The sequence below is a fragment of the Ylistrum balloti genome, unplaced genomic scaffold (genome assembly GCF_031769215.1).
Source record: "Ylistrum balloti isolate Yb309-2 unplaced genomic scaffold, AGI_CSIRO_Ybal_v1 Utg370662, whole genome shotgun sequence".
NCBI lineage: Eukaryota > Metazoa > Mollusca > Bivalvia > Pectinida > Pectinidae > Ylistrum > Ylistrum balloti.
Window position 1 is genome coordinate 1,123,895 of NW_026782401.1, and position 27,526 is coordinate 1,151,420.

The following is a 27,526-nucleotide window of genomic DNA, read 5'->3' on the forward strand; positions in this document are numbered from 1 at the left end:
CCTGTTTAGATATTGTATAGCAATAGTGAAATAGAGACCTTCGTCGTACAAAGTCGCGCATGCGTATCCTTTGATCGAACTCACCGCTACAATTGTCTAGCTATGACAGTTCCCATATTTGCATATGTAAACAATTTTCATACACGAAAAATAATTGAGATTATATACGTTACAGCCCTGTTTAATAATGATGATATGAACAAAATATACGCTTTTAGATATTATTTGTTTTCATATTTTCTTTAAAATGTGTTGAGAAACAACAGCAAGTATTAGGCTGTTAGTTCTGGGATAATACAGAGCAGAGATTATTATTATAACAGACACTGGTGAAAATTGGGGAGAGTATAACATGATCAAGTTACAGTGTAAGTAATAAATAGATAGCCAGAGTTAGTAGGCAATGGACATTATAGTTACACCTGACGAGAAATCCCCATCCGGTATGTGTGGGTAATACATTTAGTCATTACCCTCAACAAACAAAGCATTTAGGCTAGAAACAGGTTATAAATGTTGCCTTGACAAATTACCAATTTATTTTTTTGGTATCTAATCTGCTGGACAAGCAACTATCTCTACGTAAAATAACTATCATAAATATATATTATATTCAGTTTTGTCACTTTTCATTCGAGGTGAAGTTTGTATTTTATTTTATTACAGCATATAGAGAAATAAATGATTAACATAACGGGCAAAAAGGCTGTCAATGAGTAGATATAAGATTTACATAGCGGCAACAACAACCACAAAAGTAACAACAAAACAGCAACAACAACCACAAAAATAACAACAAAACAGCAACAACAACAATATGGATATTTATTTTTTTTTATATTACATGTTTGTCTGTGTAATGGAAACTTTATTGTAAATTATCGCAAAGAGATCACACGAAAAGATATATCAAATATAAGAATATAGCTATTTTCCTCATAAAGAGAGAAACATTACAGAACATTCTCGAACAATAGAAAAGTTGTTTGTTTACTGCATCTGGTGCACATAATGATACATATACTGTTGATGAATATTAATTCATTAGAAGCTCTATCTTTACACACATAAACACAAGTATAAATAAATCACTGACATCACAAAAAAGCAAATGAAGTAACATATAAGCTATACGATATGTATATATCGTTTGTATTATTTCATTTATATTTTTGTTGTGTATATATATGTGTGTGTATGTGCTTATGCACCATCTATAATGACATGATAACGTTTCTTCTAAATACACGGGATATTTTTTCTTTGAAACGTATGTATCCCTAATGTATACATGTATATATAGATATCATAACAAAATCCGTTTTCACGCTAAACATCCATACTAATTACAAACATAGATTGGCTTACATAGAAAGGCACAATAGATTTGCAGTTGATCTGTAGAACACGTGTTTTAATTAGACCAAATAAAACACTGTAATTTATCTCTTCCTTCAAATGAAAACAAATGTTCTTGAACAAGGTCAAGGGATTGTAGCTGGAGTACGTTTCCTACACAAGACCAATGGTTTTGTTTCTGTGTTATTGTTTACGTGCGTGCAGATCGTTACTAAGATATACGTTGATGACCGGTGTCCAGTAGCTTAGTCTTGTTGCAATAAGACACCCATTTGTCATACGAGGACAATCTTGAAGCGTGTGTCTGATTTATAGCTGTATAACTGGACATCGAGATTGACCAGTGTGGTTCTACAGCTCTGTCTAGCACTGACCGGTTTTAGCGTGATTTTATTGCCAACCAATTTGTATAAATGATAGTTCTAGCGCTCCGTTAACACTATAACACAAGGCAATTAGCGAGAAATAATACGACAGATATCCCATACAGCAAATAATTAGGTAAAACTACACAAATTTCATAACATTATAAATATACCTTGACTATTTAGATACAATATTTAAGTCGACAACTCTCACCAAGACCAATCACATGGTTTCTCATATCATCTACTTGTAAACAAAACATTAAAAATATCATGTTAAACGAAAGTAAAGATTTCATAAGTCAGTGTAAATCATTCGATGAAAAAATAAAGAAATATGATAAGGCAACGTTTGATTTGGATTTTAGTTAATCCCCTATGGAATATTATTTAAAATATATATCAGTATTATCAGCGTTTTCTATATGGGTCACATATCAACAACAAAGAAAAACATAAAATATCAAGATATGCATCGATCACCCAGTCAGATTAATTATTTTTGTAATTGTAGCAACGATGGGTTTATATAATATCTATCACTTAAATGTAATTATCGTAATTTAGTGTAATGATCAATAAGTTTTGGTATTTTTGAAAACATAAGAAATATTTCAATTAATCGTTTCAAAAAATTTGATAAATCAATAATCAATATTACTGTTCACTGTGATACGTATGCGTGGAATTCATTAAATGGTACATATCTTCAGAGAAAATCTTAATTTCAGGTAAAATTACCAAAATGATGATTACACACACAGATTTATGAGCTGATAATATTTATTATTCATTTTAAGCCCGTATTAAAGACGAGATCTTGAACATATTTCTTAACAAGCGGAACAAATGAATATATTTATAGCTTTCCCATAGTGTCTAAAAATATTATATTTGAATTTAATTACACACCTTAATAAATGCCCGTTGCAGCTACAATGCATTAGTGGATTTTAACTGTTGAGTTTACGAACAATTTACAGTTGACAAATGGTGACTTATATCAACCCATCTGTTATCATAACTTCCAGACATTTGTTTTGATAATTGATATTTGTTTTAATTAAATAACACAAACACATTATGTCACCGCAGTGACGAGGCTCTAATTCATTACAGACAATAAAACATTTAAAATCCAATTTCAGCTGGATTAACATAAAGTGGAATGTTTGCTTTGATATCAGATCTAAATCTTATAGGATCTATAGTAAATACGCTTTTTTGTGATCTTCCAAATTGAAAACGATCCTTAAAGAAATCCAGCAGTGAAAATAGTATTCACACAGTTTATGACAAAAGCTGAACAAAGCAGATACGTAAATACTAGGAAACCTCTGGTTACAGGTTCTTATGCTGCCGACAAGATAATAACTTAACAATTCATTTCTTTGGAGTTGAATTAACTGTTTAATTTTGTTTCATTTATACCTAGCCTTTCACTAACGTCGCCGAAAAGTGGAGCTTTTATGAACCCGAAGTGTTATTCAATCACCATCCGTTTTACTAACGCACAATTAAACTTGAATATCTCACCAGGGTGTAAGAAAAAAAGTTTTCTTTACACAGTTAGTAAGCACCGTCAGGGGTAACATCCTTCCATCTTCAAAGCGAATATCTGTAGAAAATACAAAATATAATACAAAATAAAATTCTTAAATTATTCAGTTTTCCTCATGAAGTCCCCTTGTAGAATCAGTGAAGTGTTAACAATATCAAACTAGAACGATATGTGGTTAGAATGTGGCCTATACTAGTAAGTTCGGGCCGTGTCGAGTGTGAATGGGGGTCACTCAAGCATGGAAATATAGACCAGCCCCCTGGCTAAATATTTATCAGTCATCTGGTTCACGTCAAAAGAATGCTTTTAAAACCCTGTTCCACAACACTGATTATTTTTCTCTAAATTTGAGTGGTCCACAAGAAAAAAATGTATTTAACATTATAATAATTTCAGCATATATACTCGATAGTCACACTGTTTTGATCTACATTCTTTCCAATTGCAGAAAAAACTACGACAACCTATTATTCCACATCAAAGGAACCGACCGAACTACGTCACGGGGCAAAACAGAATCAATTAGTCACGTGGGACGTCGCTCGCCTCTGATTGGACAAAAGTAAAAGTCACATGCATAATGTTCTGAAGTGAAAATGGTAGTTGTTCAGTAGTGGGGGTGGCTACCTTACTGTCGGTGTACGTGCAACGATGTTCGGTTAACTCATCACTTAGAACACAAATCATCGGAGTACAAGATAAAAATACTAAGTGTATCAAGGTTATGAGTTCCTACTTAGGAAATCTACTGCCGGCACACATGGCTGCTAACGCTGGACATTCGGATGTGTTCTATCCACGCGCTGAAAAGTCACTGGACAACCACCATTCTGGAGGATATCATTCGACATCAACTCACAATATGTGTTATGAAAATGAAAATACAACATACAGCATGGGCAACTATAATTGCTATCCTATGTACGAGAGATTAGACTCACAGAACCAGATCCAACCAATGAACCTTGTAGCTAAACAGCAAGGATATTGTCCGGGTGGAAACGGTAGCATATATCCCTATCAAAATTCACACAATTTTAGCCATTCTAACCATTTGCATGGGATTTCACCTTACCAGGACGATCGACCGAGTTGTGTTAAAACTGAGGAAGGGTGTATTCCCACCCCTCCGCCTACTTACCCTTTACATGAACAGCACCAGTCTGTGGGACAAATCCCTTCAATATCGGGTCAGGAATTGAACCCACATCACCCTCATCTATCCACAAATCCTTCATCATTAAATGGAATTTCTCAACAAAATATGGCAGTTTATCCGTGGATGCGAGCGGCCGTGAATGGAGGTATTGTATTTTTATTTTTTACATGTTTTTTCTGAAAATGCAAATAAAAAGACATAGACAGAATGTTTGTAGGAATAAGATAAATATTTTATGTCATTGTGCGATGCCTAGTCATCGAGCTCCCTTGCCGTAAATCAACTTAATGGTTGAGTTAATGTGAGCTGAATTACACATGCAGTAAAGCCTAGTGGTATGGCCTCAACTCTCTAGTTTCTCACCACTTCATATATACATTGTAGTAGCCGTCAACAGTTTCTCGACAGGACAGAACATACACAAGTTTAAACGTAGTTTCGTGTTAATTTTCCCTTTCAACCCCTGTATAAACCCCTTATGTTATATGAAAATGTGTTTGACAGTGAAATGTGAGCTATTTGTTTTTTCACGGTTGGTGAATTACGCGGATATAATCCTACACCAGGCAAACTCGCGGTTCATTGGAGATTTGTATCGCGCGTTATAAATGTATTTATTTCACTAGCTAGGGCCCGTAATATCTTCACACACAAGTGACCTTAAAATAATTTCCGTGGGCTGTCAATAACAGCATCATTTGCATAAAGGGCAATCCCTCTCGGTCATTCCATGTCGTCTCGTGTGTATTTGTTGACAGATGGGGTCGTTACGGTAAAAACAATTTAAAATTATCTCCTATTTATTTACATTTGGTGACAACAGTATTTGACTTGATGACATTATTACATTGATGTTTTGCAACAGAAATGTACCATAGTTAATTTCTAATCATTATCAGTATTTTTTTACTCATTTATGACAAATAATTCTACATTCAAACGGTTCCTTATTCTTTTTGTCAATCCTTACCTGTTAATTATAATGCATAAACTCTGGTTATAGCCTGATATATTCAAACAAATTGAATATAAATAGCTTGTAACAACTTTGAATAATTAAATTGCAAAAATTACACTAATATATGTATAAAAGGGTTAGTATGCATTTCAAGTATATTGAAAAAATACATGTCAAATTGATATTTGGAAAGGTTTTAATTTCATTCACGAGATGTTAAAAATATGAGATAAGCATAATTTAAGTTGAATATTACTGATAAAAACCATGGCCATCACTTAATTGATTCATGTAAATATGTATAAAAAGTAGACTTGCTAATTTTTTTGTTTGATATGATATATCATCATGTTTAACTGGCTCATAACTATGGTTGAAGGTTTTTACGATCTTCCAGTATATAAATCTCGCCTTAACTCAGAACTCTACACATAAAAAGTCACCATTAGGCTATTAATTCATCGTAAAACCATGCAGCATAATTCATATCTCGCTTCATAAGAAACTAGCAATACTACTTTTTGTTTCTGACTTGATCGGGCAGGAGGCGTGCTCTGTAATTCAGTATGTTTGTAACTCGCTCATTACCCTCGACGTTTATGGTCACTCATGGACAGTTTATGAGGTGGCAACCCGTTTTTTACGACCGTCAACCTCTCATGATATTAACACCAGATAATCACTGACCCATGGCCATAATACACAAATAGCTAAAAAGAAGAGAATATATGATGTTTGTAAAAATAAGAACAAGAATGATTTAGAAACCGTGAAATATTTTAATTGATTCATAGAGTGAGAACTAGTTTATGAACTGCTCTTTCTTATATCCCCACATGTTAGAGATACTCAGTCAACACCACAACTGGTAAGACACCCATTTTCTTTTGAACATGCTATTAATGTTAGAATTGATTTATTAGAAAAGAATTGTTTTTTGGCTCTAAGTGATCTTCCACTAAAATTCGCAAAGAAAATAATTGTGTTTTTTGTTTTGCTGAAAACTCGGTCGGTTTACATACAGTACCCACATAAAAAATGTTTATTTTATCCTCAACTTCTTTTAATTAGCATTTAAAAACCAAACAGAAAAAAAAATTGCAGACCTGGCTATGAGGAATCAACATGGTAAATTTCTTACTAACCAATCAAGGTTAACTTCCTTTATATTTTGGGATGTTTTTCTGGAATCTACTAAAAGGAAGAAATATTTTTCGATGATTTAAACATTCAATAAATGAAAACTGTCTTGATATGATAGAATAATAAACTACTACCCGTAATCGTAAATATGAAAGTAATATTCTGCATTTGCACAGGTTTCCATTCAAATTATGTATTGAAATGCAGGTGCATTAAGTTCCTTTTTTAACATAAATATGTCTGTATAATATTTATCACATACCATTTTGCTGTTATAATATATTCATATAAACTATACTGATATGGTAATTTTAAGCGATGAAATAATAGTTATTAAATGTCAAAAGTCCCTTTCATTTTAAAAGACTGAGAAATGCAGGATTAAAATATACTGATTTCATATATATGAGCAGCATCTTGTGTTTGTCGTTTTATCAAACTTTCCATGGAAGAGAAATTATAAGGAGTAAATGTTAGATATGTTTTATGTATTATATAAATTTACTTTAAAAATGGAAACAAAGTGATGTTTATAGGTCAAATAAAATCATATTTGATACATCTAAATAATTCCAAAGTAATATTAATATACACAACCTTATATTGTTGTAGTGATACATTTCTTTCCTGTTTCACCGTCAAAGTATAGTTGCTATTTTGATACGCTTTATTTTCTGCAAATATTTAATATTATTATCAAATGATATCTAAATGTAAATTAAAAAAAAAAGATATGTGAAAAACATGTATGAATTATCAAAACATAACTATGATAATAGTGATTATTTGAAATGTAGGATTCAAGATGGTTTGCAATCTAGACCTTTGTTTCTTATTGCTATTGGCATAATCTACAACCACATATCTTTGTAAAATACATAAATAATTAATAAAAACAAATCAACAAACAATGAAATATATTAAAATCAATTAAGAATAAAGCATTCGAGAAAACAATACATACAAAATTTAGAACACAAATCAAAGTTACTGTCTTGGATAATGATAATAATCAAACACCATCTAATTCGATTTCCACAGTAAGCCTTTTAATGCAAAAGAAAATAAAAATCTTATTTTGTATTAGTATCATATTTAAACTGTAGATGGGTTTTGTAATTTCGCATTTGCTACTGACTTAAATTAGATGTTTTAATATGACAAATTAAAAGTTTATGCACTGTTCACTCTATTAACTATTAGTAAATGGGAAAATGCAAGACCAGAATAAAACACGATTACATTTAATTTCAGCAAAGGGGTTATAATTTGGTGAAAACGTCTTATATTCACTTGTTGAAATTTCCAAAATCGTCGATGTACAGATCTGTTTTTTTTTCAATAATCTCATTGATTAATTCTAGTAATAGTCACTTACACTTATTGGCTGATCATTAATAAGGCTTTGATGTTCTATTCACAAGGGAAGAGTTAATGAAATAATGTTATGATTAGGTTTCCTGAAAATGGACAATAAAAAGTTTGGGAAGTCTATCAAATATTAAAAGACAAAGTTGTAAATAAAAGATAACATCTGATGAAAAATGGATTTTCTGGAAAAAATGATGAAGATCGAAGAAAATGAATGTATTCTGCTGGCTTTATTTTTAAAGTGAAGATTTGTATTTCTCCGTTGTAACCATATTCCGGTATTTTTAGCCGATTATATACCATTCACACACTACACAAAGAAGGATAGATTTTGTTTTAATGTCAAATTGCTGTCAAATGTTTCTACTAAACAAATCTATTTAATATAGATTTAAGGAAAGTCCTTTGTTTTGAAAAAAAGATGTTTTGACCAAAGCTTCGCGCTTATGATAGAAAAAAAACAGTTAATAAAAGATAAAGTAAGTTTTAAATGGACTAAGTCACGACAATTGCGTAAAATTTCTTCTGTATATTTTTCATGGACAATAGACGTATCGTTATAATAACATTGCTATATTGAAAATTCATATTTATCGAATAACAGAAGTAAGAAATACAGTATGATTATGGTATCTATATTTCTTACCTGTGAACCATATTGTCATTCTTAAGTAAATATATCATCAACAATAATTCTATGGATAAGTACACCTTTTCAATACTTAAATTATAGTACAAACATATCAATCAAAATATAAGTAATTGTGAAATATTTACAATATATGCAGATTTCCTATGGTTTGATAAATACATTTCAGATCTTCAGAACACTCCTCTTAAATTTCACATCCGTAATATGGCAACAGATACATTCTAAAGAAAGACATTTGATTAACCGCTGATTCAACAGGCTGGGACGATAATCTATTTTTCAAAAACCCGATATGGTTTTTGAGGAGACGTCTGTCCATACCCCTCCTCAACAATCGGCCCGAGCCTGATTTGTTCACGTGATGCAGTTCTTCTCCCCAGGCTTTATATCTTATTCTCATTACAAATCCATTTTTTAACTTCATGCTTGGTTGTTGAATATTTAGAAAGCTTAAATTACCGTCATTTTGGCGATAAACCGTAGGAAGTATGGCAAACAAACGTTCTGTATTCTAAATCGGCGATAAATAATGTTGCATGACTTGAAATCAAAGGTAAACTGGAGCCACGTCTTACTCAAGTGATTTGAACCTTTTTGTGGACAATCGCATTTAGATGTTTTAAGGACATGTTTCTCCGCCTTGGAATCTGCGCGCCGTGCCACGTCCATAGTGTACTCAGTGAATCGTGTGATTCCATTCTTGCCTCTCAAGTGGTCTTTTGAATATATATTCTGACTCAAGGGACTGATATGTGTAGAGAAAATGTCATTTGATGCGTGTAAGTTTTGTAGTTTTTCTCTAGGTGTGAAGACGACACAAATAATCCTGTAGCGATTTCAATGATATGTTTTATATTTAAAAAAACTCTGGGCCCTTTAACATTATCTAGGAAGGATTTTGTTAGAGCAACTGTAATGTTAGCTTTCATATGGTTCCAGGTGAAAGCATTAGTTAGAAGATACGACGACTTCATAGCATTTACTTATATACTTTATGTTTAAGATTACACAGGATCACTTTCCCATTCTAAAACAACATCAGGATCGAAGTATAAATTGACAAGCCATTGAATACTCAATTCTCAAATGATGTCCTATGGTATGTTTAGTCACCATATCGATCCTCGAGAGAACACAGAGAGCTTGGTGCTATGTGTTACTGAACTAGAAATGCAAAACCATAAACAACTCATTAATGGACTAACGAGTGAATCTGAAAGTCCATATGCCGACAGTGATAAAACGTTAAGGCCGTATGGAGGGAGCCACCGTCGACTGACCGACAGGGGCTGCTGTGTTGCTGCGGCAGATTGTGATGACATATCTATGGCCGCAACAGAGACACATTGATGTACTTTTTTCGCCGTTGACCGCGGTCAATATTATCGCAGTTGGCAAAATTGAAAGTACATTTTTGCTGGTAATTGATTCGTTGATAAACATATAGCACATTATTTACAGATAAAATTGAATCAAGTGTATATTTAAGAAACAATGTTGGCATTCACTGAAATCAGAATAAATTGGATTTCGTCCCGACTTAACGAATTTTAGGAAATGAAAAATACGATTCTTTAAAGAGAGGAATGTCACGCTATACTTTCGATAAAATATATCGTTCTTATGCATATCTAGGTAGAGAAAAGTTTCATAATTATAAGCATATGCTTAGCTTTACTGCGTTTTATCAACACCACACCCACATCAAAGACTGTGATGAACAGTACAGACTGACTTAATGAAACAAAATAAAAAAAAAAAAATTGATATCAGAAATAATTAACAAAGCTTGCAGAATCATGTCCCAAAATTGGATTCCAATATATGATGCAGCACATGCATTAAAAAAACTAACATACTCCAAACACAGACACAAGAAAAAAGCGAGACACCCACAAAAGTGAAACAAATATTAATGATATCGGAAGCGAAGGAAGATCAACCAGGGTAAGTGTGGAGCTGAGAAACAGGTGCTTTTGATTAATTATATCCTCTTTAGTTATCCCACAGACCAAAGTAAGAGACACACGTTAAATTTTAAAATGCGTTTGTTTTCTTGAATGTGTTGCTACTTATCCGTCATAACGAACTGTTGGTATTTATCAAAAATGCATTACCGCCGAGCAGGGTTACCGGAAATCATCCTTAGTCACTTATGTGTTTTTCTCTCTCTTTCGCTCTTTATCTCGAGAAGTTGACTGCGACACTCGAATCAAAGTAGTTAGAGATGTCATGCCTCATACTCGAATCTATTATACGGAAACTAGGCAGTTTATCAGATATAAGAAAGATGGGGTTTGAATTGAAGGAAAAACTCCGAGAATTATATCATATCACTGGTTGATAACTTCGGAGTGTTTTGAAATATTTTTTCTCTGGATATGTAAATTTACATTACGTTTTCACAGTGCATCATATCTCAATATTGAATTATGATAATAAACGTCACATATAGTGGACAGTCTGATGTAAACCAATAACGGTAACCCAATTATATACAACAAACAATCCACATTTTAGACGGTAAAATCTCGAGCAAAATTTACCACTTTTTTCACGGCAATCAAGACAACACAAAAAAGAAGATTTGTTTCCTTGATAAATATTTTTCGTTGAATATTTTGTAAAGAGCATCGGCTTGTTGCTACCATGTGATCAGAATCAAAGTGAGTATCGAACGAACGCTTCGATGCAGCTTACTTTGTATCTGTGTATAAATTAATTAAATATTGCAATTTTAAACATAACTAGTGAAGTGGATGAATTTACACACCATTACAACTGATGTAGCGCATTAAAGATTAAACAAAGACATTCGACCTTCTGAAGAAACTACCCATCCATGTCGATCAGGTGACATACTATACCGTGCATATGTTTATAGTAACGGTTCACTCATATGTTGGAAATAAAACAAAACTGAAAACAGAAACATAAAATAAGGATCGAGCTATAGATTTATCTTTTTATAACTTTATTTTTATAAAACGCGGATTTACAGTAGGATATGGAAGTGAAATAACCCGGAGCTTTAAAATAGATGTTAGTGACGATAAGACGGTGGTTTGATGACGATGGTTTGTATGTGTAATGGTGTGTTACTATAACAAAAGAGATGAGTGTCGATATCAGAAATAACACCATCAATATTTTATTTCTGTAGAAAATTACCAGACGACCCATATTCACCTCAGTTACGGATTTATAGATATTTTTTCTCAACAAACAACCTTTTGTTGAAATTGAAATTCTCTTGGCTTCTCTTATCATTAAAAAATAAAATAACCACGTGGTTTACTAAACAAACCATTTCACCTTGACAGGTCATTCACCTTGACATGTCACAGTAAAAACCGAAATGCACCGTTTGCAATACTAAGCAAGACTAAGACATACCCTGCACGGTTAGTTGATTACAGTGTCCTCGTGTACCAAGCAAGCTACTGCAAGTTGGAACAACTATGCTATCTGTTATTCATTACTGAGTATGTGGCAGCATGAATTACGATCTCTTTCACTCCATGGTTCCGCACTTTTGCTTAACTCCACGACGTCGTAAAGTAGACAACCACTCTAAAAACCGTGTCTTTCAATTCCGACATGGTATAGTTATCCATCTAATATGATTACGCCAGAAAGAGAACAAATATTTTTATTCCCATGTCGTGTTTTTTCTTGAGTGTTTGAGAAGATGATGGCTTTAATACTTTTATCGAAAGAAGAATTATAATTGATAGTTTGATGTTTGGCCTGAATTCGTTTTGTATAAAAGTACTAGTGACAGAGAAGGTTTTACTCTGTACCAGTCTGTCGAAGCCGAACAGATGTTCGCACGAGAATTACCTGTCTTGCATGAAAATTAAGTAAATAGATAAAAGATTGAAACCATTTTTATGAAATGAAAAACACAATCGCTTACCGCACCTGCCATATGTTTGGATTTCTCATTTGTCATAGAAATAAGTAAAGGATCAATAAATAGCTAAAAATCTGCATTTAACTATTTTTTATATAAGCACTTAAGGGTGCATTTTTCCCCAAAAGTACCTTTCACTCCATTTGCATATATACTTCATATCTATTTATTTACTTGTAATTTACGAGAAGTAAATAAGTATCAGTGTTAATTCATAGAGTGTCACCTGAAGGTTAGTCGGTGCCATGATCGGGCGACATATAATTAAAGTTATTAAGTCATACCTGCGCGAATAACAATTAATACACAGGTAGGAGTCATTCTGGTAACGAGGACAAATATTTGTATATTTGGCAAATGAGTTAAGTAATTTATGAATGTGTCGCAGTCGGTGACTTTAGGGTTCAGCGAGACACCTTCCTGTTCCACTTTTGATATTCTGACACCAAACGGTTTGACTTGCACAAGGAAAAATATTATATTAATAAACAGTTATATTTCTAACTTGAGAACAATAATAAAAAAAAAACCACTAAGAATTCGACGTAAATATCAAACTCCCTCTGGCGTATGCTTGTTAAGGTTTATTTTGGAGTCCAGAATTGATTTGCTTTGAGTAACCTTGGTTTGTGGGTTATCATTCATTTTTTTGTGGAGGCTGATGAAGACATGCCGTGGCTGGAGTGTTAGCATCCCCACTAGATCATATCAGCTGACGTTTTACATCACTCAGCACATATGAATGAATGCGTTTACACAAATTACATTCCCGTGTGTTTGTTTGGTGTTTTGTTGAAGTCATGTATGTAATATATATGACACTTAAGCCTAACGAGATGCACTCAAAAAATCTTCTTCTCCAGGACTGGATGGAATAAATATTGACACAACAACAAGATAAATTATGACAAAACATTAACGCAGTTAATTTTGACCACAGTGCCAAAAAACTAATCGATCTTAAAATCCTTCTAGAGTTGCTAATAGGTTCATTTGAGGGTCGCTAGCAATAGACCAGAAGACACGGAGGAAACGATACTTTTGGATTTATTTGTTGTATGAAGAGATGTTTGGTCAAGATAAATGGTCAGACTCTGACTTGTACAACCCCGGTAAATGAAAGTAACTCTACTTAGATCCGGCTTGGGTTTCTTCCAACTTTCTTAGCTGTGTGTTTCTGTACAAAGATCAATGGAAGGCGCAGTATGCTTTACTAATAAAATTTGACAACGTTAGCGTTATACTTAAATGTCGTAACAATATTAAATGTGACCCTGGTGTTCTATCAAACAAAAGAATCAAAGCTGTATAGTGGTAGTTTGGTGTCTGTACTCTTTATGCTATGTATTGATTTAGGGGAAACGTGAGTTCCGGTCCATGGATTAGATGTAAAGATACCACAACCGTTTTGTGTTTAGAAAACATGTCGTAAACTGTTTCCTCTAGCTCTAATCTCGCTTCTACAAGATGTCTTCCTGGTTAGGCTGTAGTATTTGATGTGACGACAAGGACGCAGAAAACGTGTTTGACACAGGGGGTTGTCGTAATTCCCAACTCCACGGTCAATATTTCCGGTGTATGTAGTATAAGTATAGGGAGATGTGAGTTTGGGAATTCGTTCCAAATCCCTGTGGTATGCGATGGAGGCATCGGGTCACTGCTGTTGTGCACAGTTGTGCTATAACCACATCGTCACTCATGCATAAACATGTTTATCTTATCGCGCGATCAAACGTGTAACAGAAAATAAAGCTAGATGCATATTTTATGAAGATCATAAATTCACTTGAAAGTTTGCTCCATATTTTCTCATTCATGCACGTTCGTGTCTGTACTATGACTTTTGACAAAGCGACCCTAAGAGCAGAAGGCAGGATCCAAACCTGTTTCCACTGCCCGGTGGTGCGTGACGTAGGATGCAGCTCACGGTCGGTCTGTCCTCTCGTCCTGTCAACGTGTCCGACAAACCGTATCGTCCATATTCGTCCTCGGAGACAATTTATTAATCGATATCGTGTCAATGCCACGTGCATTATGACTTCATGTTAAATATGTATGACTTTTCGGAACAGGTTGTTGACAAACTTTGTTACCCGTGACTCGAGAGTGATAATGACCGAAACATGGACGACGTGTGCAAAATTATCTACAATCTTAGGGGATATGTATGTGATTCATCCCAAGTGAAATAAAAGTACATATTCAGGTATCGTGTACGAAAACAACACCGATCATATCAGGTGTCATAAATCTCCTTCTTTTCTTTAAGTATCACAAATACAAACCCAAAGCATAACCTGATGCTAATAAGATATATCTGACGTGCTTACAATCGATACGTTAGAGAAATTTCCGAAGCAATGAATGGAAAATGAAAAATTCTCACAACAACCCATTGCAAACCAGCAAAGATCCGGATTAGCAGACGGAATGCTATTGCGATTGTCTGAGCAACCTCTGATATTGTGTGTTTTATCGGAGTCGTGGCATTGTATATTGCGATGATAGGTGACAATACGCAGAGTCATATTAAGATTTCGTGTTATTTTACTATATCTACATAACCCCCGCTTCCTGATAACATTTATACTGACCCAAGTGGTACGGTGTGGGGGGAAATTTGCAACCCGTATAAAATGTACCTGGCATAGTATACCGCTATTCAATTTGAGCTGCTATTTATTTTTTAAAAACGTATTAAAATAAAATGATCGATGATCAAGCCGTATGCATGGTACATCGGTACAGTTGTTCTAAATAATAATCGTAACTCAAATAACAATACTACAAAACCAGATGATAGCAGTGTCGGGACTTGTAACTTATCCACTCCAAATCTTAGAAAATTCAGGGGCAGTTACTCCGAGGGAAATAACTTCCAAGACCAATAACCCTTAACCTGGAAAAAAATAGTTCAAGGACTTCAGCAGAGGAACCCCAGCTTGAAATTATGGAGTTATATATTAATGAATTAAAGTGTTACGCATGGCAAATCAATCGATATTAATGAAGCTATATTTAAAAATGAATGTTTTTTTACTTCAAAGTGAAGCATGCTACAAAAATATGCCGACAGTGTATGTATAGCCAACTTGGTCATTTAAGGTAATAACTATAATTCTGTGAAATATAATGAACTTTAATGAACTAAGGTACAGTACACCAGATAACGGTATCGACAACATGTTACCGGTGATGAAGCGATTAGGGAGGAAGTGAATTGTTTCATCCCTCATTGCGTCCGAGCTCTGGGCGAATGGTGAATCATACTTTAATCCAGAACTGTTGTTTTGAAGTGGTTCTATGTGATAACATGAATGATATATGTGATCTTCTCAACTGATAACACATCACGTGCATTCCCCTCACCCCCTCAAATCACCCAATGGACCGACCCATGCGTTTTAATATCATTACTATAACCGGAAACGTAACTTTACTGACACGGTATTCCAAATAACGTTTAATTTCGCATGTTATGTATTCATTTTTCATTCCGTGGATTATTTGTCTTTAATGTACTTTTCGGTTTCAATCAGATCTGTCAGACGAGTGAGGAATTACATACATGGTGTTTTTTTCTGACAGCATGCATGAAATCTAACGCATTTTGTGTCAGCAATGAGATTTATTGGACGTTACAATTATGGAACAAAACGGTGTCATGTTAACACTAGATCATGGCATCCGACACCAAGCCAACCCTACACCTTGATTGTATCACAGATAAAAAAAGTCGGCTTTTACTCATGTTTATTCAAAAATATTGCCTGATGAAATAAAAAACAATTTTAGACATCACATGGCATAAAATTCGAACCCTGAAAAAAAAAATAATAAAAATCGGCCCATAGGGTGCTACGATATCTGACGTCATACTTGTTAGCATGACGTAGCTACAGGTGGCACAGACTTTGTAGCTTTAAATAACTTTATCATACGAATGACATTTTTTCACGAATTGGGCCGTCATAAAATTGTAACTTAAGGGGAAAATTAATACATATCCATATAATGCAGCTTTACGATTCGTTCACAGCATACGTAGTGTCATGCTTGATGTAAGTAACATCTAATGCTGTCATGGTCTGTTAAATTTCACATGAAACCATTTCGGCAATGGAATTAATTCATATTTGCGAGTTTTACGAGGAGACATAAAAATTGCATAAATATTTTAAAAATCGTACGGAAAATTTCCATCTGTTATTAAATTGTGATCACTCTGTTTTTTGTACTCATTTTTATGATCTCCATTAAGTATAACCGAAAATTCGTTTGATGGTCTGGTAGCACGATTACTTTTAGCAAGACCTTCATGTTCGATTGGCTAATCGCTAATGAAAAAAAAATGGAGTAATTTGCCAGATCACGTTTGGTTATTGTCTATCTCTCACATACTTGTGTGTTGCTTCCGTTCAGGCGCATTCGTTAAAGCTTGACTATATAGAAGGGAAATAGGTATATTTATGTTTCCTTACGTTTTAGTTATCTTGTATCTTCACAGTTACAGTTTGTTGTCTTGTCTTCATTTCGAGACAGTTTCAAACGTTCTGATCGTACAGGGCGTCAAGCCTTCGAAGATCAATCTGAGAATTTCAATGTGATAGCGCTATAAATAATGTCAGTGTGGCTCCATCAACAGTGAACAGATGTGTATACCGCCTCCACTAGAGCTGCTGTTAGTGCATAACCTCCATCCTCATAATTTTTCATTTGTTTTGGAAAATGCAATTGTGTTTATGTGGTTGTCTATGAATTTTACTTAAACTGTATTATGCAACTTAACGTCAGCTTGAAAATGTTTGTTTTCGTTTTAAGAAAAATGAAAAAAGAGAAAAATATTTTTTCACAATGTAAGTTTCTGGAACTTTACAATTACTAATGATGAAGCATAAATGGGTTGTCGGATTTAACGTTACACATAACGTACACACAGGTCGGAAGCAGCAGACCGTGTCTGCCCGATAGGTGTAGGGCACCAAATCGATGACTGTCCTAGATGGCGATCTCCGCGTACGTGACTTTAAAGCTAAAGTGTCAAATTAGAATTGTCGGATCTGGAATCTCATATGTAGCATTGTAACGTTCTATATACGTATATCCGTTACTTAATGTATTATACACCTCAGACTGTGGATTTACTATCACTTTCATTTAGATATATATATCGAAATTCACTTAGCTTTCAAGTGGAGAATGCAAATTGCATATACACATCTGTGTATATGCAATATATGTTGTAGAACTCAAATGTTATTTGGAAGGTCATCATTCCGTTTAAGGAGTCATAGTTTAATGTTTGCTTGTTATAATTAAACCTTTTACATTTAAAAAGAACAACGAATCTTAATTTGTTGGAGTTTAAAAGAATAACTGCGGATTCCGAATGAACTTCCTATGCAGTTTAGCAGAGAACTAAGTATGACAGAAGAAGATAGATGGTGATTTACCGACTGTTTATATACTTCACTGCCTTTAAGCATGGTGTTGTACTTTAAAAGACATTGAATTTGCACATAGTATAAATATGAAATTAATCGCTATACATACAGCAAACATCACGTGTGGGGGAATTAATCCCTATACATACAGTATACGTCACGTGTGTCGGGGTTAGTCCCTATACATACAGTAAACATCACGTGTGGGGGGTTAGTCCCTATACATACAGTATACATCACGTGTGGGGGTTAGTCCCTATACATACAGCAAACATCACGTGTGGGGGGTTAGTCCCTATACATACAGCAATCATCACGCGTGGGGGAATTAATCCCTATACATACAGTATACATCACGTGTGGGGAAATTAATCCCTATACATACAGCAATCATTACGTGTGGGGGAATTAATCCCTATACATACAGCAAACATTATGTCTGAGTGATTAATCCCCGAACATACAGTAAACATTATGTCTGGGTGATTAATCCCCGAACATACAGCAAACATTATGTCTGAGTGATTAATCCCCGAACATACAGTAAACATTATGTCTGAGTGATTAATCCCCGAACATACAGTAAACATTATATCTGAGTGATTAATCCCCGAACATACAGTAAACATTATGTCTGGGTGATTAATCCCCGAACATAAAGTAAACATTATGTCTGAGTGATTAATCCCCGAACATACAGTAAACATTATGTCAGAGTGATTAATCACCGAACATACAGTAAACATTATGTCTGAGTGATTAATCCCCGAACATACAGTAAACCTCACCTCTAGAAGATTACTTTCCGTTCATACAGTACACACTACGTCTAGGGAATTAATTCCCATACATAAAGATTTCAAGTCTAAAAAATGATAAGATGATACGGTATTAGTTTAACGCAATTTAACCTGAAAATGGGAAGGGATGGACATATGTGATATTATATTAGAAAGGTATTTTCCAATCTGATATTTTCACAACGAGTTTTCATTTCCGAATACAATTTCAGTTATGTGAATTGATGCTAACAATTTCTACACTTACTTTCGAATTATATTTTATTTTCCAAGCTGATGCTTTATCATATACGTATTGTAACAATATACATGTAAACTTAATTTGATTTATTGGTTTCGCTTCCAGGCGGTATATAGATCCATCAGTGTACAATTACGATACTGTACACAATATTCTTGTTCGTGTAATCGCACACTTATCGAAACAGCTATGATATTTATACGCAGTATTCATCGATCCTTGCTGAGATGTAAAGACAATGAATCTCATCGTGTAAATCAACATTTCTAATGCAAAGGCAAAAAACAAAAGCCCTTTTGTAGTATTAAGCACCCGTCAGGGAGAAGAAATCTCCTGGGAGTTTAATTCCGGTTTATAACTCTTGTTTTTTCATCGTAGGGTAAAAAATGTACGAGATGTTTGAACGAGCAACAAATCAAGAAAAATTGATTATGAAATATTTTGCTATAACAAAGAAATATCTGGTGTCTTTATCATATTGGAACTAAGGCAATAATTTGTTTAACGCCATGTATTATCAATAAGGATCTACGCGGCCTTGAAGGTTAAAAGTAGATAGCGGTTTGCGCATGCCCATAAATAATGTAAGTCGCGCATAGAATGGATGTCTAATTGAGTTGGTGTATAATATACCACACTTACACATGCGAGAGCCAAGACACGTGCATGCAACGTAATTCCAATACAAAAACCACACACAAATCATAGTCTCATGAGCGTTTGAAAGGGTAGAGATCTATGGGAGGGTGTAAACCTAGAGACTTTCCTCCTTTTAACATAGTTACACAACTGTGTTCGTTATAACAATGACTTTTTATTATCTACCCCGCTCTCTTCTACAAATTAGTAATCTGATATGTCTTTGATATGCAGCAAAAGATATTAAATCATATATACACGTCGCGTATTTTTTTCGTGGAGAAATGAGATTCACGGGGTAAGCGATGTAGAAGTCTTCACGGGTTATTTGGTGTTAAAATACAGGTGTGTGTAATATCGCCAAACAATAGATGTTACAATGAAATATTTGGTGTACATACACGTTTGTTTGATTACATTAGCGTTTTTTGTAGTAAAATGGTGTAAGCTTCTCAACTCCGTTGTTATCTAGCTTCTCAAACAAAATATCTGGGAATAATTTGACAGACATTGTGGAAACAGTTACAAGGCCACAAAACACTGCGAATCCTTACGTCATGATTGATTGTTATTCAATAACAAAATATTTCAAATATGAGAATATGATCGTGTATCTGATCCTTCTCCAAATGTCTAAGTATGCCGTAGGACAACTCGGAATAGTCGGGAAACTTTGGCTGGTGACTGTACAGTCCTCTTACGTATGGAATTGGATGGAGTTTGGCTCGTGTCCATGGCTTTAAAGAGCCACGAGGTTGTTTGCTTTCTAAAGAACGTGTTCGTCCTGGCATACTATGGATTCGTTACAAACGAGAACGCTGTAAACTCGTGTGGTTTCCCAAGAGATGAGCGCTGACTAAAAGGGCAAGGCAGCAACCCTAACTGGTAGCACGCTCTGATGGTGCAAGGGGATGGCGTTCCCCAGAGACCACCAGAGGCCACGTCTGGGGAACTTCGAACATGCACATGTGTCATGGAGTGGGGATTTTTACTATTGCCTATACATTTAAGAGGACTGTTCTGCAGACTGTATGTTCTATACTTATTAAAACGTCTTCAGCCGTAGTTCAGTACACTTCAGTCTCAATAGCACCCCGTTTATCCTTTATATCAAGGTCAATAGATTTTTCTTTTATTACATAAAATCACTTCTCGTACCTTGAGTTAGATTAGCATTCATACAGAAATGCTCCTACTTTTAAATGGGCCAGCATGAGCACACAGGTTGGCAAATTACAGAAGCAATAGGAAATATCCATGGTCGGTAAAACAAAGCAGGGACAGCTTAATACGCATGTACAGGGGAAATATTGCACCTCAATATGAATTTCCCCATCAGATTACCAAAGATATATTTTAATGTCAATATCGGTGTTGATATATTCAGGATTTTAGCAACTAAAAATAGATTTTGAAGTATTTAACATATTCTTAAAGAAATACATGACCTTTTTTTAAATTCTCGTTCGGATATTTGATTTTGGACATGTTCCAAATGCAACTAAGATGATATATATCCCAGCACCAAACAATCTCCCTCAATCCGATTCAGAAAGGTATTTAATCAATGTTTCAGTGTCTACTCTCAGTCTACAGGCAGTTATATTTGGATTTAGTTTGTCTGGAAATAAAAAGTAATGATAATGATAATTATTAAAAAAAATCCGCTAAAATTCTTTAAGTCAAGGACAGAATATCTCTTGTCCGGTCATATTTCCGGTTGCTAAAAACATCCGGCGAATTATGTATAATTACAGGTAACATTTATAAAAGAAATGCATTTGAAATATAGTTAATTATTATTTATCACCTCGAAGTATATCTAATTTAAAATATGAAATAAACTATAAATTCATACATCAAACCCTGAGTATGTATTGCGCGGAGTGCGCGGCTGTTACAGGGGCACTTCCGTTTACGTTGATTTGGATGGCTATATAAACCATATATCAATATTAAAGAAGGTTATATACACGTGAAAATAAATGGAATCGATACATCATAGGACAACTAGGAGATAAAGACAACAATCTCTACCGCGTTTTGATTTACGAGATCACAAACGTAGTTTGAGACTCCGCGATAAAAGCATTGTTAAATTATTGGTGCGTGCGAGTGAGCACAGAGCATACCGCACTCATATATTTACATACGTATACATTATTGTAATCCATATATTTGCATATCATACAGAATGTATTTCAATACAAATTTTCTATATTTGAGTATCTGTTTAATAGTAAAAATAGCAATAGAAAAAAATATGAAAAGGCGTCGTCTTCTATATAGATAATGGTGAATGCTTTAAAGTTTTGTCAAAGTGGCGCTCATATAATGTTTACTTTCAACTTATATATCAAATAGGTTTTTATATATTACTTTGATAGATATGTTATGTAACGTTTTTTTCTTGTGTCCGAGATTGCTCAGCTAGCATATGTTACATTTGAATTCTAACACTAATGTTAAAAATCGATTATATGTGAAATTCACAGGTGTGAAAACATTAAAATCGTTCAGAAACTTTGTGACAGTATGGAATTTAACCGTAGATATATTTTACCACCAATGGAAAGTAAAATATGAATAAGGAAAAAACGTACAGGAATATGAAAATCGATTCGTCCACTTGATAATAATGACCTCATTTAGAGCAGAATTTCTTATAAAATTGCCAAAATCATGACAACACTAAAAAGTCATTTTTCTTAATTGGAAGCATGATTTGTCTTCTAATGTTTTCGGACATTAGAACAAATCTTACTGAAAATCGCGTGGATGTATTTCTGGAATTAGTGTTGGAATGCCAGACAATCATTTCCCGCGTGGATGCTTCCGTCTGTTGTTACAAAGTAAAGAAAAATCCTATCAATCTACGCTGTAAACTTGCCTAAGAACTGTGACATAGGCAGGAAGACTAGTGTTAGCCATAACCGCACTCAACACTGTGCGCCCGGTATGTGTCGGGTTTAAACTGAGACCCAAATCTCATTAAGAACTGATGTCAGAATATGAAATTCTGGTGAAATGACCAGCCCCCTATCGGTACTATTTACTTCACTTGGACTATAAACATGTTTTTGTGTGATTGATATATCGGTAGCCTGTGTAGTAGATGCCTAACACTTAAGATGGGCCATGGGGAGTCTTGATAAGTGTCAATGGAGAGAAAAAATGAAAAAAACGGCGTCTAGACTAAAGACCGGAGACGGAGGGAATGTGACTCCATTCCGGAATACTGTATTGAAACGGAATAGCAAACTCGTGTTATTGTAGTGATATACGCAAGAAATGATAGATAAATTTATTAAAGCTGAAACATAGTTCATGGGCTTATATGATTTATATTCGGTTATATGAAGGTACTAACTTGGAGTAATACAAAAATATAAAATGTGCTAAAATGCTTATCGTGTACTGACATCAAGAAATGCTTTTGTTGGCGACTCTGTATCGATTCATTTAATTGGCTAATGAAGAAATATCCGTTCAACTTAATTATGGTTTCATTAATAAGGACGAACTATGTCATGGAAGGTCATTGTTTAGATATATCAGGATTTTGAGTCTGTCAGCTCGAAGGAAAGTGACATTTCACATATCTCGCCCAGTGATACACCGTGACGGTAGCCATATCCAATCAGATAAGAGAATAATTAATGCGTCTAGACCAATGACAATGTTCCATACCCAAGAGACTTTTCTCATTGGTCAAGGGTTAGTTCTTGGTATAAAATGTGGATTGTTTTTTCTATATTACACAACCTCCAGTTAGTAACAAATAATCTATTATTTAAAATCACTTTATTGATTAGAATTTTTAAAACAATTAAAATTGAATATAAGTAAAATATAAAAAAAATGGTCCATTATAAAAATGATTTTGAAACGATCATGTACAAACTATCACATACACCTAAAACAATGGGAGAACGTAGAGAATTTTCCTATGTACAAACGATAGCTTTATGACTGAACATGATCATGGTGTTATATTTTGTGTTTTAATCAATACCCTGAAACTTCTGTTATCTTCAATGGACGCGTGCCTGTCGATCGGCGCTATTTTCCTCCGTGTGGTATTTCGTTATAGTTAATTGATTTAGCACTTTAATTATCGAATTTATGACCTAATTTATAGATAAAATCTATTTTATTCCTGATATACCGTTCTTCTGCCTTTTCCCTCATACTCTAAACTCCTCTCCACTACCAACCCTTTGTACAACACAGTCACGTCATTAGCTCAGTTTTTCTGAATTGAATTTTCTGATATAAGTTTTAATCTTATTTTTAAATGTGTTATTAGTACATGATTAAAATATGTGTTTTTTTAGTAATTAATTCATTATGTTCCATGCCCACGAACTAAATCAATCGGTTTTTTTTCACGATGACGTAAAGATAGGTTAGTTGTCCTGTAATCGATACAGTAGTGGGCTGTGTACAGGTATTCACCATGTGTGTGGTGCTAGGTTTCAAGTTGAAACTAAATAATTCACGTGTTAAACCGCACGTGCTATCAACACTTCATCAATAAAACACTTTCATTTTTTTCACTACAGGGAATTTATTACATTCTACATGCAGGGTCTCACGTGTAAACAAAACGCTCCTATCCGAAGAAATAAAACCATTTCCCTTATTTTTTTTTACCGTGCAGAACTATATATCAAATTGCAATCAGGAAATGCTTCTTTGATACACACCGCGATAAATTATAATTCTATTACTTTGTTGACACTTTTATGCAAATTTTAGTTTAATGTCCAGTGAATTTAATGGGTACGCTGAATAAATATGACAATATTGCCTACATGGAAGTTTCGTGATTTTTATTTCTAAAATCGACACCTGTTTACATTAATGCTAATTTATAAACACCGCTGAGAGACAACTTCAGGTAGTGTATCATTCATTTGTATTCATAATGCAGAATACAGATATTTTATCATCGATGGGAAACGTTGCAATTCAACGTAAAATATTCTTATTACATCTTTTTTAATTTTTTTTAATGAAGAATTTTATATAAATTCTCGAGACCTGTGGCAAAATATATCTTTTTTAATGTGTTTTGTAAAATGCACCTTCAGAAGTTGTTTCAGTAGGAAAATTCTAGACATGAAAAACTATAAGGATAACAAATATTGTTTCAAACTCTACATGTTGTCAGCGTAACACAGGTGTTTTTATATGCCAAAATTAAACAGATTTATCACATGATTTAGGTTTATAAAGTCAGTAATAATTGATATTTTACCTCGTTTTTATGGTTAATAATATCAGGCAAATAAACTACAGTTAACGAGGGAGTGTAGACACTATGAGACCAAGAAAATGCCCTCAAGCAAAGCATACATTTACGAAAAACGCTAGCTCCGCTTTCGTATAATGTAAATTGTCCTGATTTGACGATAAACTTCTTTCTACCTATACACGTGTGCTGTGGTGCTACCTGGCAAGGGTTACGGTGTTAATATCATGTATTTAGTTCAGTTTGATAGACCCCGTCGATGACTTCAATAAACCGAACGTTTGATTATTCATATATTTCATAGAGATATGTTCAATCAAAAGGTATATATAATTTTAACATTTAAATATTTTGTAACACCTGGTCAAAAAACTGATATGCCTGACACAATATATATATCACTGTTATAAATATAAATTATCGTTATTTAAAAATTATTTGTTATCTAAAGATTTATGACAATAGTATTAAATCATTTTTAAATATTTATACTTAGCATGGTGATGATCAATGTGTTTATTTACAGGTATTTTTTCACGCATGTTCAAAACAGTCTTAACTTGCTAAAATATAGGTTTTAATTATTTTGCAGAAGTAACGTATGAGCAGAAGCGAACGCGCCAGACCTATACCAGATACCAAACTCTTGAACTGGAAAAAGAGTTCCACTACAACCGATATTTGACGAGACGAAGGCGGATTGAGATCGCACATCTACTAGGACTTACGGAGCGTCAGATTAAGATCTGGTTCCAGAATAGACGAATGAAATGGAAAAAGGAGAACAATATTCCAAAATTAACTGGCCCAGATAGGTCAAAACCTGAAACAGATTCAGAAAGAACAAATATTGGCGCGAGCCCAAGTTCGGACGAGAACAATTATTCCAATTAAGTGATATTAGTGTGATTGTTGGCAGAGTTTTGATATAACGAGAACGAAAAAAATATGAAAATAAACACACATTATTCTACTCAGGGTAAAAAGACGGTTACAGAAACGAGACGAACTCCCGATTTTTGCTCATCTTTCTGGTCCCATTGTGTTATAGGTGAGATGCACTCATTATGAAGCGTGCGGTACGCTTTAACAAAGGGGTGATGTGCGCTTATTGACATCGGTACGGTATTTTTTACACGTACTCAGGATTGTGCACAGCTTTGTGATGGTTATATAGGGTAAACAAAAGTCAAGAATTCCAGATACAATAATCCATCCAAGTTTCAAGTATGATTACCAAATATATTTTAAGAATAATATGTGTGCATTCAGGACTGATTTGAACGTCACATTTCTTTACAGATTGCTCTTAAAATACATCGGTTTTCTTTAAAAGTCTTTTGTCGTTCATTTAAGTGTGTCGTTACACTTTGAATACTAAAGAGTATGTAGTTCATTAATGTTGCCAGTGTCAAATAAATTATTCAAATTTAATAGAAAGGGGAAAAATGTCAAAAGATAAAATGAAATGAAAATTCCGCTTGATATATATTTGGTATGAACTTGGATGAAATTATGTGTACCTATTCTTGTAATATAATTCTACAAATGTGAATTTTGTCAGCAAGAAGAAGGCTGATAGATTGTGACAGTGCTTTTTTTTTAATCATTTCCCGTTTGACGATTGTGGAGTGTTTTCGTCTTCACTGTTGTCCTTTTCATCTCAACCTTCGTAGGTTACATCCAGAGAGGTTTCAGGTGTGAATTAGTTGTCCAAGAAAGAAGTGTCCCGTGCTAAACCTCATTCTAAAGCTTTTTCGCACACAACTGGTAAGGTCAGATTTTCACTTATGACAGATGAATATGTTTAGTCCTGTTTTAATTTTCAAGTCAGCTACCGATACAAAATATGATTCTGTATTAATGTAAAAATGTGCGATGAATCTTTTTTTTCAGAAACATGATTTTTCATTTAAACAATGTGCCATTCAGATTTGGCCAATAAAAGAGATAGACCGTCAATTTCACCAGAAATCTAAATAAAGATATTTTTAGTATTTTCGTGTGGAAATAGATAAACATGATAATGTGAACCCATACACAAATCATCAACGAAAATTAATTCTATTTTTTATTTACATCTTTACTTTTCTTCGAGGAAGAAGTCGTTTCTATAAACAAAATATATGTTTACTTTAAAATCGGAAACATTCTTCTACGCAGTTACTTGACAATACTTTTTCTCTGTATCTAGTTAAAAAAAATTAATCGCTAAATTCTGAACAGTCTGTTTGTATATTAAACTTGAACTATACGACGAAATTGTAGAAAATTTATTACAATTACATTAAAATCGACTGCTCAATGTCTCTATAGCAGATAATCACATTAAAAATATCTGTCTTCATTCTTTTTTCGAAATTCGTCTTTGAAGATTTAATTTCTCTCTTTCGCCCCACAAATAATATACAAAAGTAACTTGATGCTAGCTCGTCATGAATGTATTTGCTGTTGATAAATTATTTATTATCGTTTTGATCTGTTTCATTTAGTTCTCTTTGATCAACTAAAGGTTTTATAGTAAAGCTCATTTCATGCTCCAACAAATACCACAGAACTTCTTATCGGTTAGTATCTGATAAATCAAGGTAAACTATTCTACTGTTGACTTTTTTCTACAAAATACGCAAAAATATAATATATTATAACCGGCTCAGCTTT

General features: G+C 33.9%; 1 protein-coding gene across 1 annotated transcript; it reads left to right on the plus strand.

The window, feature by feature from the left end:
- Nucleotides 1-4,009: 4,009 nt before the first annotated feature.
- LOC132557351 (homeobox protein Hox-D4a-like) lies at nt 4,010-25,759 on the plus strand. The gene is made up of 2 exons (XM_060221842.1): nt 4,010-4,589; nt 25,458-25,759. The coding sequence occupies exons 1-2, from the start codon at nt 4,010-4,012 to the stop codon at nt 25,757-25,759; spliced, it is 882 nt and encodes a 293-aa protein (XP_060077825.1).
- The last annotated feature ends 1,767 nt before the right edge of the window (nt 25,760-27,526 follow it).